General features: G+C 37.5%; 1 protein-coding gene across 3 annotated transcripts in view; it reads left to right on the forward strand.

Moving 5' to 3' along the window:
• ATM (ATM serine/threonine kinase) overlaps positions 1-15,297 on the forward strand; it is a 134,540-nt gene that overhangs the window by 89,388 nt on the left and 29,855 nt on the right. For all 3 annotated transcript variants that reach the window (XM_011926674.1, XM_011926676.1, XM_011926675.1), the window contains 10 exons: positions 1,005-1,153; positions 3,237-3,341; positions 4,897-5,016; positions 8,055-8,289; positions 8,802-8,969; positions 10,699-10,812; positions 12,057-12,274; positions 13,244-13,451; positions 14,440-14,553; positions 14,871-15,029. In XM_011926674.1, the coding sequence (XP_011782064.1) occupies positions 1,005-1,153; positions 3,237-3,341; positions 4,897-5,016; positions 8,055-8,289; positions 8,802-8,969; positions 10,699-10,812; positions 12,057-12,274; positions 13,244-13,451; positions 14,440-14,553; positions 14,871-15,029 (1,590 nt within the window). The remainder of the gene's footprint in view (positions 1-1,004; positions 1,154-3,236; positions 3,342-4,896; positions 5,017-8,054; positions 8,290-8,801; positions 8,970-10,698; positions 10,813-12,056; positions 12,275-13,243; positions 13,452-14,439; positions 14,554-14,870; positions 15,030-15,297) is intronic.

A 15,297-nucleotide genomic window follows, 5' to 3' on the forward strand; every position in this document is an offset into this window, starting at 1 on the left:
TACAGTGTTGTTGGATAACAATAGAAGACATTGGTTGAGCATATACAATGTGCCATGTAGTGTACTTACTGCTTCACATGGAAAATCTCCTGTGAACTATTTCTCATAGTTTGCAATAGAGTTGGTCCCAGAACCTATTGTTTCTATTACTGGCTAATACTCCTTAGCCATTCTTCCATGAAATGTTAGAGCCCTTTGAGCTCATCTTTGTGTTTTTTGGGAAACATTAAACGATATTTTGGGATTAAAAAAAATTTTTTGGCCGGGTGCGGTGGCTCACGCTTGTAATCCCAGCACTTTGGGAGGCTGAGGCGGGCGGATCACAAGGTCAGGAGATCAAGACCATCCAGGCTAACACGGTGAAACTCTGTCTCTACTAAAAATACAAAAAAAAAAAATTAGCCAGGCACGGTGGTGGGCACCTGTAGTCCCAGCTACCTGGGAGGCTGAGGCAGGAGAATGGTGTGAACCCGGGAGGCGGAGCTTGCAGTAAGCCGAGATTACACCACTGCATTCCAGCCTGGGCGACAGAGTGAGACTCCATCTCAAAAAAAAAAAAATTTTTTTTTTTAGAGATAAGTTGTCACCCTGTTACTGAGGCTGGAGTGCAATAGCGCGATCATAGCTCACTGCAGTCTTGACAGTCTTGACCTGCTGGGCTCAAGGGCACCTCTCGCTTCAGCCACCCAAGTAGCTGGGGCTATAGGTACATACTACCATACCCAGCTAATTAAAAAAAAAAAAAAAATTGTAGAGACAAGGTCTTGCTTTGTTGCCCAGGCTGGTCTCAAACTCCTGGGCTCAAGTGATCCTCCTGCCTCAGCCTCCCAAAGTGCTGAGATAACAGGCATGAGCCACCACACTCAGCTGATATTTTGGGATTTAAAGTGATATTGTGAACTAAAATTTGTTTAAGTTAATTTGTATGTTTGCTGTTTTTTTCTCTGGTTTTCTGTTGATATCTTTGATTACTTAACTTAAAAACAAAAATAACTCCTGTTTAGGCCTTGCAGAATTTGGGACTCTGCCATATTCTTTCTGTGTATTTAAAAGGATTAGATTATGAAAACAAAGACTGGTGTCCTGAACTACAGGAACTTCATTACCAAGCAGCATGGAGGAATATGCAGTGGGACCACTGCACCAATGTCAGGTAAGAAGAAATTTGACTTGATTTTTTTCTTTTTTTTTGCCTCTCTCCTAGTTCTAAACAACAACTGTTTTACTCTTGTTCTATGAATATAACAGGAGTTTATACACACACACACACACACACACACACAGAGTAGATGTTGCAAGCTATAGATAGCCCTAAATCCTTCAGTAAGATAGCAATAAGCAGTTAGTGCACCTAGGCTTGAATTTTACTTTCTTCTTCCATTGGACACCTTCACCCCACCCCTAAGTATTTCTAAAAGCAGAAACATGAAAAGGGTTTTCTTATGAGAATCATCTCACATACTGTTTGTTGGACTGAGGCGTGTCAAGCAAAGTATAGGCATTCCTCTTTTTACTCCCTGCTACAAACATTTTAGTCAGTAAGATAACACTTATATTGACTGGAGGATCCACAAAGGACCGCTTATCTTTATTTATGAAATATTTTCTTTTATTAAAAAATAATACGGCTGGGCATAGTGACTCACGCCTATAATCCTAGCACTTTGGGAGGCCGAGGCGGGTGGATTGCCTGAGCTCAGGAGTTTGAGACCAGCCTGAGCAACGTCTCTACTAAAGTACAAAAAATTAGCCAGGCGTGGTGGCGTGCGCCTGTAGTCCCAGCTGCTTGGGAGCCTGAGGCAGGAGAATTGCTAGAACACGGGAGGCAGAGGTTGCAGTGAGCTGACATAGCTCCACTGCACTCCAGCCCAGACGACAGAGCAAGACTCCATCTCTTAAAAAATAAATAAATACATAAATAAATAAATAACAGTGTGGTGGCTCACGCCTGGAATCCCAGCACTTTGAGAGCTGGGGCAGATGGATCACTGGAGATCAGGAGTTTGAGACCAGCCTGGCCAACAGGGTGAAACTCCATCTCTACTAAAAATGTGAAAATTAGCCGGGTGTGGTGCTGCGTGCCTATAATCCAAGCTACTTAGGAGACTGAGGCAGGAGAGTGCTTGAACTTGGGAAGCAGAGGTTGCAGTGAGCCAAGATCGCACCACATGTCAATCGTCAAGATCGACAGAGTCTAACTCTGTCTCAAAAAAAAGCCATTCAGTTACCCAGGAAGATAACATTTATAATCTGTATGTAAGGTCACCATGTTTTCTGAATGAAAAGCCAAGCACCTAGTGAAACCCCATCTCTACAAAAAAATACAAAAGTTAGCTGGGCACAGTGGCATGCATTTGTAGTCCCAGCTGCTTGGGAGGCTGAGGTTGCAGTAAGCTGAGATCATGTCACTGCACTCCATCCTGGGCAATAGAGTGAGACTCTGTCTCAAAAAATAATAATTATTGGAGTGCCTTTCAAATATTTCAAACTGTAAGACTGCTATAAAATTAGAGATATACCCTCATTTTAAAAACTTTTTCCTGTGTGAGTTGATTCTTGCTTGCCTCTGTAAATCAATATATACTGTTCTTCTCCTTCCCCTTGTATTTCAGCCACACAGGCCTCTCTTGTGTTTTCTCATCAGGCCAAGCTGTTTCTATCCAAGGGCCTTAGATGTATCTTCTCCTTTTCCCCCAGTTACCATGCGAGTGGCTTCTTTTCATTCTGACCCTAGTTAAATAATATTGTATCTCTGTCAGAGAGACCTTTCTTGACTGACTGTTCTATAATAGCCATCTAGCCATTTTGTTTTGTTACCCTGTTTTAATTCTCTGCATGTCCCTTGTTACTCTCCAATACTTATTTATTGTGTATTCCTCCAAACCAGCACATAAATTCCATGAGAGTAGAGACCTGATCTGACTTGTCAACTTGTAAATCCCCCTTGTGCCTAGTGCCTGGCACATAATAGGTATTTATTGAATAAATAAAAGTAGAGCATATTTAGAACAAAGTATTACCAGGCAAAGTATCTGAGTAATTTCCTTTTTTTCTGCTTAAAGAATTTAAATGACTCATAAAATTTGTATTTCTTACCAAAAATTCTAGAAAAACATTTTTTAGAATGGAGAAATTTTAATTTAAAAATTTTGTCCTTTGGTGAAGCTATTTGTACATGTATATCTTAGGGTTCTGTTTTTAAATATTTTTTTTTTCTTTGACTTACTATCTCACAGCAAAGAAATAGAAGGAACCAGTTACCATGAATCATTGTACAATGCTCTACAATCTCTAAGAGACAGAGAATTCTCTGCATTTTATGAAAGTCTCAAATATGCAAGGTATTATAAAAAGACAAAGTTACTGTATTTTAACATTTAATGTCATGGCTTCTTTTCTGAAAACCTGAAAAACAATTTTAATGTAAGGATTGGCATTGATGAAGAGATAAAGACTTAGTGGCTGTGATCAGATGTTTCCGTGTAATTCTCTACCCTCCTTCAAAACAAATTGTTTCTGGGATTCCAGGTTCATTCTTTACCCTGACCCTTCAAGAAAGTTTTGGTGATTCCCTCTTCTTTGTTCTCTTCCAGTACAAGTATCCTGAGAATTTCGTCTTGTCTCATTTAGTAATTGTATGGCATTTAGTGTTCTAATTTATAAAATTGTAACTCATGGTTAATACTTACAAACTTGTTTTGAGGCACAAATGTGATGAGACATGAGGAAATAATTATAATGGGCTAAACAAATGTAGCGTTTTTATAACAGTAGTGACTTAATAAATCCTATGTTTATCACAGAAATAAAATTTACTATCATTTAAGTGCCTATGATATGCTAGCCACTGTTAGACTCCTTTCATATGTATTCTCTAATCATGACAATAACTATGGATGCGAAAAAAGGCTTAGAGAAGTCCAGTAACATGCCCAAAGTTACACGGCTATAAGTGACAGAACTGCAATTTAGATCTTGGTCTGTGTGATTCCAAGGTTTTCAGTTGATCCTTGAACCACTTGGAGGTTAGGAGTGCTGAGCCCCTCCTCCTCACACATTTGAAAATGTGAGTATTACTTTGACTCCTCAAAAGCTTAACTACTTTTTTTTTTTTTTTTGAGACGGAGTCTGGCTCTGTCTCCCAGGCTGGAGTGCAGTGGCCGGATCTCAACTCACTGCAAGCTCCGCCTCCCGGGTTTACACCATTCTCCTGCCTCAGCCTCCGGAGTAGCTGGGACTACAGGCACCCGCCACCTCGCCCGGCTAGTTTTTTGTATTTTTAGTAGAGACGGGGTTTCACCGTGTTAGCCAGGATGGTCTCGATCTCCTGACCTCGTGATCCGCCCGTCTCGGCCTCCCAAAGTGCTGGGATTACAGGCTTGAGCCACCGCGCCCGGCCAAAAGCTTAACTACTAATAGCTTACTGTTAACCAGTAGCCTTACCAATAACTTAAGCAGTAGATTAACACATAGTTTGTATAAGTATTATAATACCATATTCTTACAATAAAGTAATCTAGAGAAAAGAAAATGTTATTGAAAATTATAAAGAAGAGAACATATATTTCTTAATTAAGTGGAAGTGGGTTATCATAAAGGTCTTCATCCTTGCCACCTTCATGTTAAGTAGGATAAGGAGGAAGGGTTGGTCTTGTTATCTCAGGGGTGGCAAAGATGGAAGAAACTCTGAGTATAAGTGGACCACACATTTAAATTTGTGTTCAAGGATCAGTTGTATTTTGTTTCCGCTGCTATTTCGTATTCACTGTTGCTTGTTAGTATTACTAGGTCAGTAGCAAAGCCTATGATGAGAACTCTTTAACAACAAATTTGAACTTTTATTTCCCTGAAAACCTTTTCTTTGTTTTCAGAGTGTCTTTTCTTTTTTGCTACTAGAGTAAAAGAAGTGGAAGAGTTGTGTAAGCGCAGCCTTGAGTCTGTGTATTCGCTCTACCCCACACTCAGCAGGTTGCAGGCCATTGGAGAGCTGGAAAGCATTGGGGAGCTTTTCTCAAAGTATGTAATTGATATGACTTTGTTATCCTAAAGTGCAGCTTTTCTGTTACCAGTAGTGACTTTAAAAAAACTATAAGCCGGGCGCAGTGGCTCATGCCTGTAATCCTAGCACTCTAGGAGGCTGAGGTGGGTGGATCACTTGAAGTCAGGAGTTCAAGACCAGCCTGGTCAACATGGTGAAACCCTATCTCTACTAAAAATACAAAAATTAGCTGAGTATGGTGGGAGGCACCTGTAATCAATCTCAGCTATTCAGGAGACTGAAGCAGGAGAATTGCTTGAACCCAGCATAGCAGGCAGAGGTTGCGGTGAGCCGAGATTGTGCTATGGATTCCAGCCTGGGCAACAGAGTGAGACTGTCTCAAAAAACAAACAAACAGAAAACTATGTAGAGACCAGATATGTGTGTTCCTTTCCTTTTATCAAGATATAAGTTGATTAGCCCTAGTGAATTGTGCTTTTATTAAACATTTTCCAAAATAGTCATTGTAAAAATTAATGTTTTAAAAATTCAGCTTGAATATGCTTTTCTTTTATAACTTTTTCCCTGGCCTACCCAGATAAAATTGTTTCCTCATGTTTTTGCACAGCATGTTACACTCCATTCAGTTTTAGCACTACATTGCATTACTGTTATTTTATCTCTGCCTTGCTGCTAGAGTAAAAGAAGTGGAAGAGTTATGTAAGGGCAGCCTTGAGTCTGTCAGGATGACAAAGTAAAGTGTTTTGTGTCCTCAGTTTCCTCATTTCTAAAGTCAGGGATTTATATTTGATGGTCTCTAAAGCCCCTTTTAGCCGTGCTATTTTGAGTCACTGTTATTATTATAAGAGGAAAGAAAGAGGATATAAATGACTAAGGTCACCCTACCTTTATGCAAAAATAAAATTTGGAATATGTTTTGGAAGTAGAAAAGAGAAGGAAATTTTAAGAGTCAGAAGAAAAGAATAATAGCTTTTTCAAAATGACATAGCAGAAGACATACATATTAATGTGGCTTTTCTTAGGAAAAAAATAAAGGAACAAAACTCTTTTCTGCTTTCATTAGTAAGTACCTTGGCAGTTCTTACTACCAGAAATCAAGAAATTTTTCCTCTGAATGAAAGATTTCTCCTGCTAAAAAGAGTATAGAATTCTTTAAGAAACAGTGAATAGAATGATAGTAACCAGAGGCAGGGAAGGGTGTTGTGGAGGGAGAGGATGAAGAGTGGCTGGTTAATGGGTAAAAAAATACAGGTAAATAGAAGGAATAAGATCTATTGTTTGATAGCACAATAGGGCAACTGTAGTTAACAGTAATTTACTGTATATTTTTAAATAGCTACAAAAGAAGGTTTGGAATGTTTCCAACATAAAGAAATGATAAATGTTTGAGATCATGGACATCCCAATTACCCAAATTTGATCATTACACATTGTATGCTTGTATCAAAGTATCACACGTACCTAATAAATATATACAACTATTATATATCCATAAAAATTAAAAATAAATTTTAAAAAGAAGAAATGCCTAAAGAATAATCTGGCTCTTTCTTTGGTAGAGAAATAGGAAGAAGAGAAGCAGAGGGAAAGTTGGATGAACTGGTGAACAAATGCTTATGCTCTCAGATTAGATTTCATTCATGTACTTCAACCAAAACATCAAATCATAACAAACTAAATGCAGAAGCAGAGATGAGAATTCATCTCGTTCTGTTAATCCGGACATTAAAGAGATGTGCAAAAATGCAAAACAGTGCCATTCTCACTAAGTTTTGTTTTGTTTTGTTTTGGGAAGTATACAGTTGAAATTCTTTATCTATAGGTTTCGATGTATAGATTCAACCAAATGTGATAAAAAATATTTGAAAAAATGTTAAAGAATAGGATATAACACTTATTTACATAGTATTTATAGTAGGTATTATATGTAATTAGAGATTTGTGTATAACCTATGCACATTCTCCTATTACATGTAATCTACAGGTTATGTGTAATAGGAAAATACCCTGTCGCTTTAAGTAAGGGACTTTGAACATCAGCATTATCAAGGTGTCTTGGAGCCAATTTTCTGCGCATACAGAGAAACTACTGCAGTTATTTTTCCTAAAAATTGTTATTTATGATATATAGTAGATTTATTATTTTTGAATAAATTAATACATTTTAGATTTTTCTCAGTCTTTCTAATGTGATATCATATCTAATATCAGTAGATATGGTCCAACAATTGAAAGTTCTTTGGGGTCTTAGATAATCTGTTTGATTGTAAAGGAGTTCCTCAAAAAGCTTGAGACCTGCTGTGGTAGGGTGATTTAGAGAGGAATTGAAGTTTTGGTTCCTAGCATTTTTCTTACTGTTCCTTCTCTATCAAGCAACTTAAAAGAGCTTTCATTTCTTAGTCATCACTTTGTCATCTTACTCTCTCTGCTTCTTCTTTCTTATTTCTTTCAATAAATGTCCCTGAAGGATTAGGTAGTATTTCATAGTTCAGTTATATGGGAAGCATACTATTCATATAAACTAATTGTACAATATGCCTTTTCTGTTCCTTTAATAATGTTGGTAAATGAAACCTTTGCCAGATGCCAGCTTTTCCTTCACTGGATTGTGATTTTTTTTGACATCTATAATTATGCATCAAGTTGTCCCCAGTAGGGGATCCCTCATTTCCTTGCTGACATGTCGTCATTACTACAAGCAGTATTGAAGCAGGACTAAAGATGCAGGCATTCTTTATGATAGGTCTGATGAATATATTCTTGTTTCAGAAGAGTATTTAGAAGGGCTGCTTTTTGTAATGTCAGAGTATTAAAAAAATTTTTTTAATGTTTCTTATCTGTGGCCTCTCTACTAATAACCTCTTATGAGCTCTGACCACATAGCATTTTGTAGTTTTCTGAATTTTGATCCATATTTAGGATTATTCACAAGTTCTAGTGTTGTCACTACAAAAGTTCCTTTGTATTATTGTCTTAAGTTTCAGAACTTACATAGTTTTTTTTTTTTTTTTTTTCATTTATCTTGCTTACATGAACTCTATGATGTGGCATTCAGATCAGTCACACATAGGCAACTCTCTGAAGTATATATTAAGTGGCAGAAACACTCCCAGCTTCTCAAGGACAGTGATTTTAGTTTTCAGGAGCCTATCATGGCTCTACGCACAGTCATTTTGGAGATCCTGATGGAAAAGGAAATAGACAACTCACAAAGAGAATTTATTAAGGAGATTCTCACCAAACACCTTGTAGAACTCTCTATACTGTCCAGAACTTTCAAGAACACTCAGGTAAATATAATTTAAAACTATGTCATCTTACCTCTTGACCTTCCTTTTATTATTTAAAAAACAGAAAGCCTGAATGAAAAAGAAATGTCATTAAGAGATAGTGATCTCTATTAATATATAGTAAAGATAGTTGTTTAAGAGTTCCCATTTTGGAATTAGATCTGACTTTACACCTTGGGCAAGGTACTTAATCTTTTCTCAGCCTCAATTTCCTGGTTATAAAATGAGAAGATACCTAACATACTATATTGATAACAATTCGATGATTTTATATACTGTGTGTATAGACACACAGATACACATACATATATATGTAGAGAGAGAGAGAGACAGACAGATAGGCATACGTGGGGTTGGGGAAATGTCATGCAGACAGAGGGGTACTTAAGATAGCCCCTGACAAGTAGTTAAGTCCTCAATGAATGGTAGTTACTGCTTTCATTATTATTATTATTGATGGTGGTAGTGGTAATAGTAGAAGTATTTATTCCCATATATCATTTTCATTTCAGCTCCCTGAAAGGGCAGTATTTCAAATAAAACAGTATAATCCAGTTAGCTGTGGAGTCTCTGAGTGGCAGCTGGAAGAAGCACAAGTATTCTGGGCAAAAAAGGAACAGAGTCTTGCCCTGAGTATTCTCAAGCAAATGATCAAGAAGTTGGATGCCAGCTGTGCAGCGGTTTGTTTTTTTATTGGCTGGATTAGTGTTTTACTGTTATTTAAAAAACACAAATGTGCTTTAAAATAGTTTTAATAGCAATTTTATTAGAGCCTTGAAATTACTAATTTATGAACAAGATATTGTAAAACTAGTCTTGAAAATTAATTTGTAAAAGAAGTTTAGAAACTTTTTCCTATATATAACAATTCTATTAGTTCGTCATGTGGTAGATTCATTTAATGCATCCCAGTATTAAGCCTTTAACTTCCTACAGAATTCAAGAAAGGTATGTGGAGGCCGGGCGCGGTGGCTCAAGCCTGTAATCCCAGCACTTTGGGAGGCCGAGACGGGCGGATCACGAGGTCAGGAGATCGAGACCATCCTGGCTAACACGGTGAAACCCCGTCTCTACGAAAAACTACAAAAAAAAAAAAAAAACTAGCCGGGCGAGGTGGTGGCGCCTGTAATCCCAGCTACCCGGGAGGCTGAGGCAGGAGAATGGCGTGAACTCGGGAGGCGGAGCTTGCAGTGAGCTGAGATCCGGCCACAGCACTCCAACCTGGGTGACAGAGCAAGACTCCGTCTCAAAAAAAAAAAAGAAAGGTATGTGGGAAATGAATGAAATAGCTACTCTGAATTTGAAATGGCAAGTGAAAAAAGAGAAGAGGAAATGAATGAGAGAACTAAATTAGAAAATAAAAGCAAGTTGGGACAGTTAGGTTGTCAATCCAAATGCTTTGAAAATATCACATCTAATATTTTATCTAACATTACCTGTTAGTTTTTGCAAACTTATGTTGCTACTTCAGCTGTAAACCCAGCATACACACTGGATAAAGTAGAGACATTGGTGTCCCCAACGTTTGTCTACAGTGGTGTCCCACAGACATGTTCCTGCTTAGTGAATATCAGCTTACTGTGCTTTATTTTTTATTTATTTATTTACATTTGAGACAGAGTCTTGCTCTGTCACCCAGGCTGGAATGCAGTGGCATGACCTCGGCTCACTGCAACTTCCACCTCCCTGGTTCAAGCAATTCCCCTGCCTCAGCCTCCCAAGTAACTGGGATTACAGGTACACGCCACCACGCCCAGCTAATTTTTTCGTATTTTTAGTAGAGATGGGGTTTCACCACGTTGGCCAGACTGGTCTGAACTCCTGAGCTCAGGCAGTCTACCTGCCTTGGCCTCCCAGAGTGCTGGGATTACAGACATGGGCCACCACACCTGGCCTTTACTGTACTTTTTGATGTTGGTCACTCATTGTATAGCATCTTCTGTTATTAGAGAAATCATTATACCAAAGCACTGAATGCCAATATGATATGTGTAAATATTGCTTAATAGTATTTGCCCTGAAGTATGTGCTGTCTGGAGTTACCCAACTTCCTCGTACCTCAGTTTTCTAATCCGCAAATTAGGGGTAATAATAGTACTTATTTAATGGGATTCTTGTGAGAATTAAATGAGTTAATATATATAAAGCCTTTACAAAGTGTCGGGCATATGTAAGTACTCAATAAATGTGACTTGCTCCAATAATGGCAATAATAATAATAAAGAGAGGCTGATCGTTTCCTACATGGGATTATTAAAGTAGTTGTATGGCAAAAGTAGATGAGGAAAAACTTTTTTTTCCCCCACCTACCGAGGAAAAACATTTTTAACCTGCTTTTTTCCCCTTACATGAAGGACAGTTGGGTACAGTCATGGTAATGTATTTTAAGATTTTGCCTTTCTTGTACAGAACAATCCCAGCCTAAAACTTATATACACAGAATGTCTAAGGGTTTGTGGCAACTGGTTAGCAGAAACTTGCTTAGAAAATCCTGCGGTCATCATGCAGACCTATCTAGAAAAGGTAAGATTTTTGGAGCAACCTTTAAGATAGTTACTTAGCATGAATATGCTTCATCTTTTCATCAAGATCAATATATTTCAAAAGCAAATAAAAGTATGGTTTTATTTTTCTATATATTATTACTGTTGTAGCTCTGTATAGTCTCTAGAGTAGAGTGAAGCAGAAATGAAGCAGCTGATTTTGAAAGTAGGCCCAAGTATAGTATCTTTTCTTCCTCCTTCCTGCCTCCATTACCAGCTACCCTTTCAGCAGGTTGTTTCTGATAATTTCTTCATTTATTCATCTACAAAAATAACTGATTAAGGAATAGGCAAGTCAGCCTTTGCTCTTCATTAGCCCAGCCACCCACAAGTAAAGGCTTCCGTACACTAGCCCCCTTTGACTTTCCTGTTTCTCCTTCATTCCTTTAGATTCACTAATTTTGGAAATAGTTACCTCACTAAATAAGTGTAACATGAAACACATGATGTGATTGTCTTTATTTATTTTTTACTTTTTATTTTTTTTGAGATGAAGTCTTGCTCTGTCGCCCAGGCTGGAGTACAGTGGCGCAATCTTGACTCACTGCATCCTCCATCTCCCAGGTTCAAGTGATTCTCCTGCCTCAGCTTCCCAAGTAGCTGGGACTATAGGAGTGTGCCACCACACCCGGCTCATTTTTTGTATTTTTAGTAGAGACGGAGTTTCTCCATGTTGGCCAGGCTGGTCTCGAACTCCTGACCTCAAGTGATCCACCCTCCTTGGCCTCCCAAAGTGCTGGCATTACAGGTGTGAGCCACCACACCCAGCCTGATTGTCTTTAAATTTTATAAAGTTATTTGTTTTTGCAGAGTTCTTTACGAGTATTAGCTATTTGGGTTATTTCTACACTGTCAAAGTTGTTTTGAAAAGTCAAGAAAATACTATAGTTCAGGGCTGTCCAATCTTTTGGCTTCCCTGGGCCACATTGCAAAAAGAATTGCCTTGGGCCACACATAAAATACACTGATGTTAATGATAGCTAATGAGCTTTAAAAAAAATCACAAAAGAAATCTCATAATGTTTTAAGAAAATGTATGAATTTGTGTTAGGCCACATGCGGCCCATGGGCCACGGCTTGGACAAGCTTGCAATAGTTCATATAATTTAGCTAGCTTTTACATGTATATAAGTTAAACTTTAGTGTATTACCTTAATACGAGTGATTCTTTAGATGTATTTAGTATTTGTAAATATAATTTAAATTGGTTGTGTTTTCTTGAAGGCAGTAGAAGTTGCTGGAAATTATGATGGAGAAAGTAATGATGAGCTAAGAAATGGAAAAATGAAGGCATTTCTGTCATTAGCCCGGTTTTCAGATACTCAATACCAAAGAATTGAAAACTACATGAAATCATCAGAATTTGAAAACAAGCAAGCTCTCCTGAAAAGAGCCAAAGAGGAAGTAGGTCTCCTTAGGGAACATAAAATTCAGACAAACAGGTAACTAGGTTTCTACAAGTGACAATTTTATGTTCACCAGTTAACTGAGTGAATGTTTTTGCATAGAAAGAGTGTCTTGGTCTTTTTATGTGATATAGTTGTGAGCACTAAAGGTTGGCTTAACTATATATAGATTATCTTGGTCTTCTGGGTTCTTTTCGTTTTTTGGTTTTTGGGTTTTTTTTTGAGACAAGGTCTCACTCTGTCACCCAGGCTGGAGACAGTGGTGTGATCACTGCCCTCCAGCTCACTGCAGCCTCAACCTTCTGGGCTCAAATGATTCTTCCCATCAGCCCCACAAGTAGCTGGGGCTACAGGTGCACGCCATACCTGGCTAATTTTTGTATTTTTTGCAGAGATGGGGTTTTGCCATGTTGCCCCGGCTGGTCTCAAACTCCTGGGCTCAAACGATCTGCCCACGTTGGCCTCCCAAAGTGCTGGGATTATCGGTGTGAGGCATTGTGCCCTGTCTGCCTTGGTCCTACTGTAGTTAATCACAAATTAGTATGTAAGACATTGACATGTGTTCTTTCGTAAATAATTCATGCTCTGCTTCTAAGTTCATTGTGGAGAATATAGATATTAGCTTTCTGTTTTGCTTTTTTGGTTTGTTGGTATTGTAGTGGAAAAGGGGATAGATATTGAAATTAATTACAAAAGTTACCGATTTTGATGTAATTAAATCCCTTTATTTAAGCCTGTCTTGAATCTGTATATTTTAGTGTAAGTAGAGGTTTAAGTTAGCTAAATAGCTTGGGGAGAGTCCCCTTTGTCCTTCGATGCCTAGGTGTGTGAATTGCACAGTTAAGACAAAAGTAAGTTTATTTCCTTTATAATCCTTAGAAGTTTGCTTTTTTCCCTGGGATAAAAACCCAATTTTTTTCATTTATGTTGTATATCATGTGTGTGATTTTGTAGTTCTGTTAAAGTTTATGGCTTTTGTGTTTTACCTTAATTATTCTATGCAAGATACACAGTAAAGGTTCAGCGAGAGCTGGAGTTGGATGAACTTGCCCTGCGTGCACTGAAAGAGGATCGTAAACGCTTCTTATGTAAAGCAGTTGAAAATTATATCAACTGCTTATTAAGTGGAGAAGAACATGATATGTGGGTATTCCGACTTTGTTCCCTCTGGCTTGAAAATTCTGGAGTTTCTGAAGTCAATGGCATGATGAAGGCAAGTGTTATTCAGCCCAATATTCTACCCTGTGCTTGAAAAACTTAGACGTAAACCCCTTGATATCAGGGATTTTGTATACCTCTTTGCATTCCTAGCACTTCATCCAGTGCTCTATACATGAGTAGCATTTTGTAGTTTTCTAAACTTTGATCTGTATTTAGAATTATTTACAAGTTCTAGTCTTGTTTCTACAAAAGTTCCTTTGTATTATTATAATATTATAAGCTGACAAGCTCTAAATGATGCAAGTTTGTGTGGAGGTGAGAGAATTTAGCTTGGTCGAGAGTGTCTAGAATGGGGAATTAGATTGGAGGATTTAGAAAGCAATTAAAGATGATGTGATCACAGGCAGGTTTTCCCCCTGCTGCAAAAATCTGGGATTTTTACAATAAATTACTTTTGTAAGTAGAGAAAATACATTTTTAAGAAAATGTCAAGACAGCAGTATTGTGTAAGTTTTTCTTTGGAAATCTTATAGTGATGACACTTAATATTAAATTTATGTTGACAAGATATATAGTTAGTCAATTTGAAGGTTAGAGATAAAATGTTTCTCCTGCAGTAAAAGAATAAGACTCATAATAGATACAATCCATCTCTGCTGTAGTATACACTAAATATTACTTTTGGCCTATGGGGAAAAGCAATTACTTCATTTTATTGTACACTGACTTCTCAGGAATCAAGATCACATTTGTCTTCCTTAGATTTTTTGGAATATAAGCAGTACCAAGTATTCCAGTTGCGAAACCAGTTTAATTTAGGACCAAATATTTTGATTTACCAATGCATTAATCTAGAGTACCCATTAGAAAGACCTTCAGATAACATAAGAAATGAAGGAAAAAAATATAGTTAATGAAGTTTTGTTAACCACTTGCTTGTGCTAATAGAGGAGCACTGTCTTAAAATAATTTATTTGCTTAGATGTGAGAATATTTGAAATACCTTGTTTATTAATTTTGTGTCTTTTTTTTAATGTTAGAGAGATGGAATGAAGATTCCATCATATAAATTTTTGCCTCTTATGTACCAACTGGCTGCTAGAATGGGGACCAAGATGATGGGAGGCCTAGGATTTCATGAAGTCCTCAATAATGTAAGTAAACCTGAAAATCAAACCACAATAATTATTTTCTATTATTACTATATATCATATAAAGTATGTATACCATTCCCTCTAAGAAATGGAAATACAAAATGTTATATTTTGTTTCTTCTCACATCACATAAGTTACTCATTTTCTCTAATTCTTCATAGGCCTCTGCCTCTTTCTCACACATGCGGACATACATGCTCTACCCACTGCAGTTATCTAGACAGTAATACACATTTTAATGTTAACCAAAAAAAATATGGATTATATTTTTTTTTGTCTATTTGCATAAATCTAATAGTTCTTAATTTTCTTACAGCTAATCTCTAGAATTTCAATGGATCACCCCCATCATACTTTATTTATTATACTGGCCTTAGCAAATGCAAACAGAGATGAATTTCTGACTAAACCAGAGGTAGCGAGAAGAAGTAGAATAACTAAAAATGCACCTAAACAAAGCTCTCAGCTTGATGAGGTATTTGGATTAAACATATATACCTTTTAGAAGTGTGATTCAGTCTTTCCTAGAATATTTATTTTTAAAATCTTGTGTTATTATGATGCCATCTAAAATTGGTTCAAGGCAGGCATAGTGGCTCACACCTGTAATCCCAGCACTTTGGGAGGCTGAGGCGGGTCAATCACTTGAGGTCAGGAGTTCAAGACCATCCTGGCTGACAGACACGGCGAAACCCTGTCTACTAAAAATACAAAAATTAGCCAGGCATGATGGTGGGCACCTG

This window comes from Colobus angolensis, unplaced genomic scaffold (assembly GCF_000951035.1).
Source record: "Colobus angolensis palliatus isolate OR3802 unplaced genomic scaffold, Cang.pa_1.0 Scaffold7, whole genome shotgun sequence".
Classification (NCBI taxonomy): domain Eukaryota; kingdom Metazoa; phylum Chordata; class Mammalia; order Primates; family Cercopithecidae; genus Colobus; species Colobus angolensis.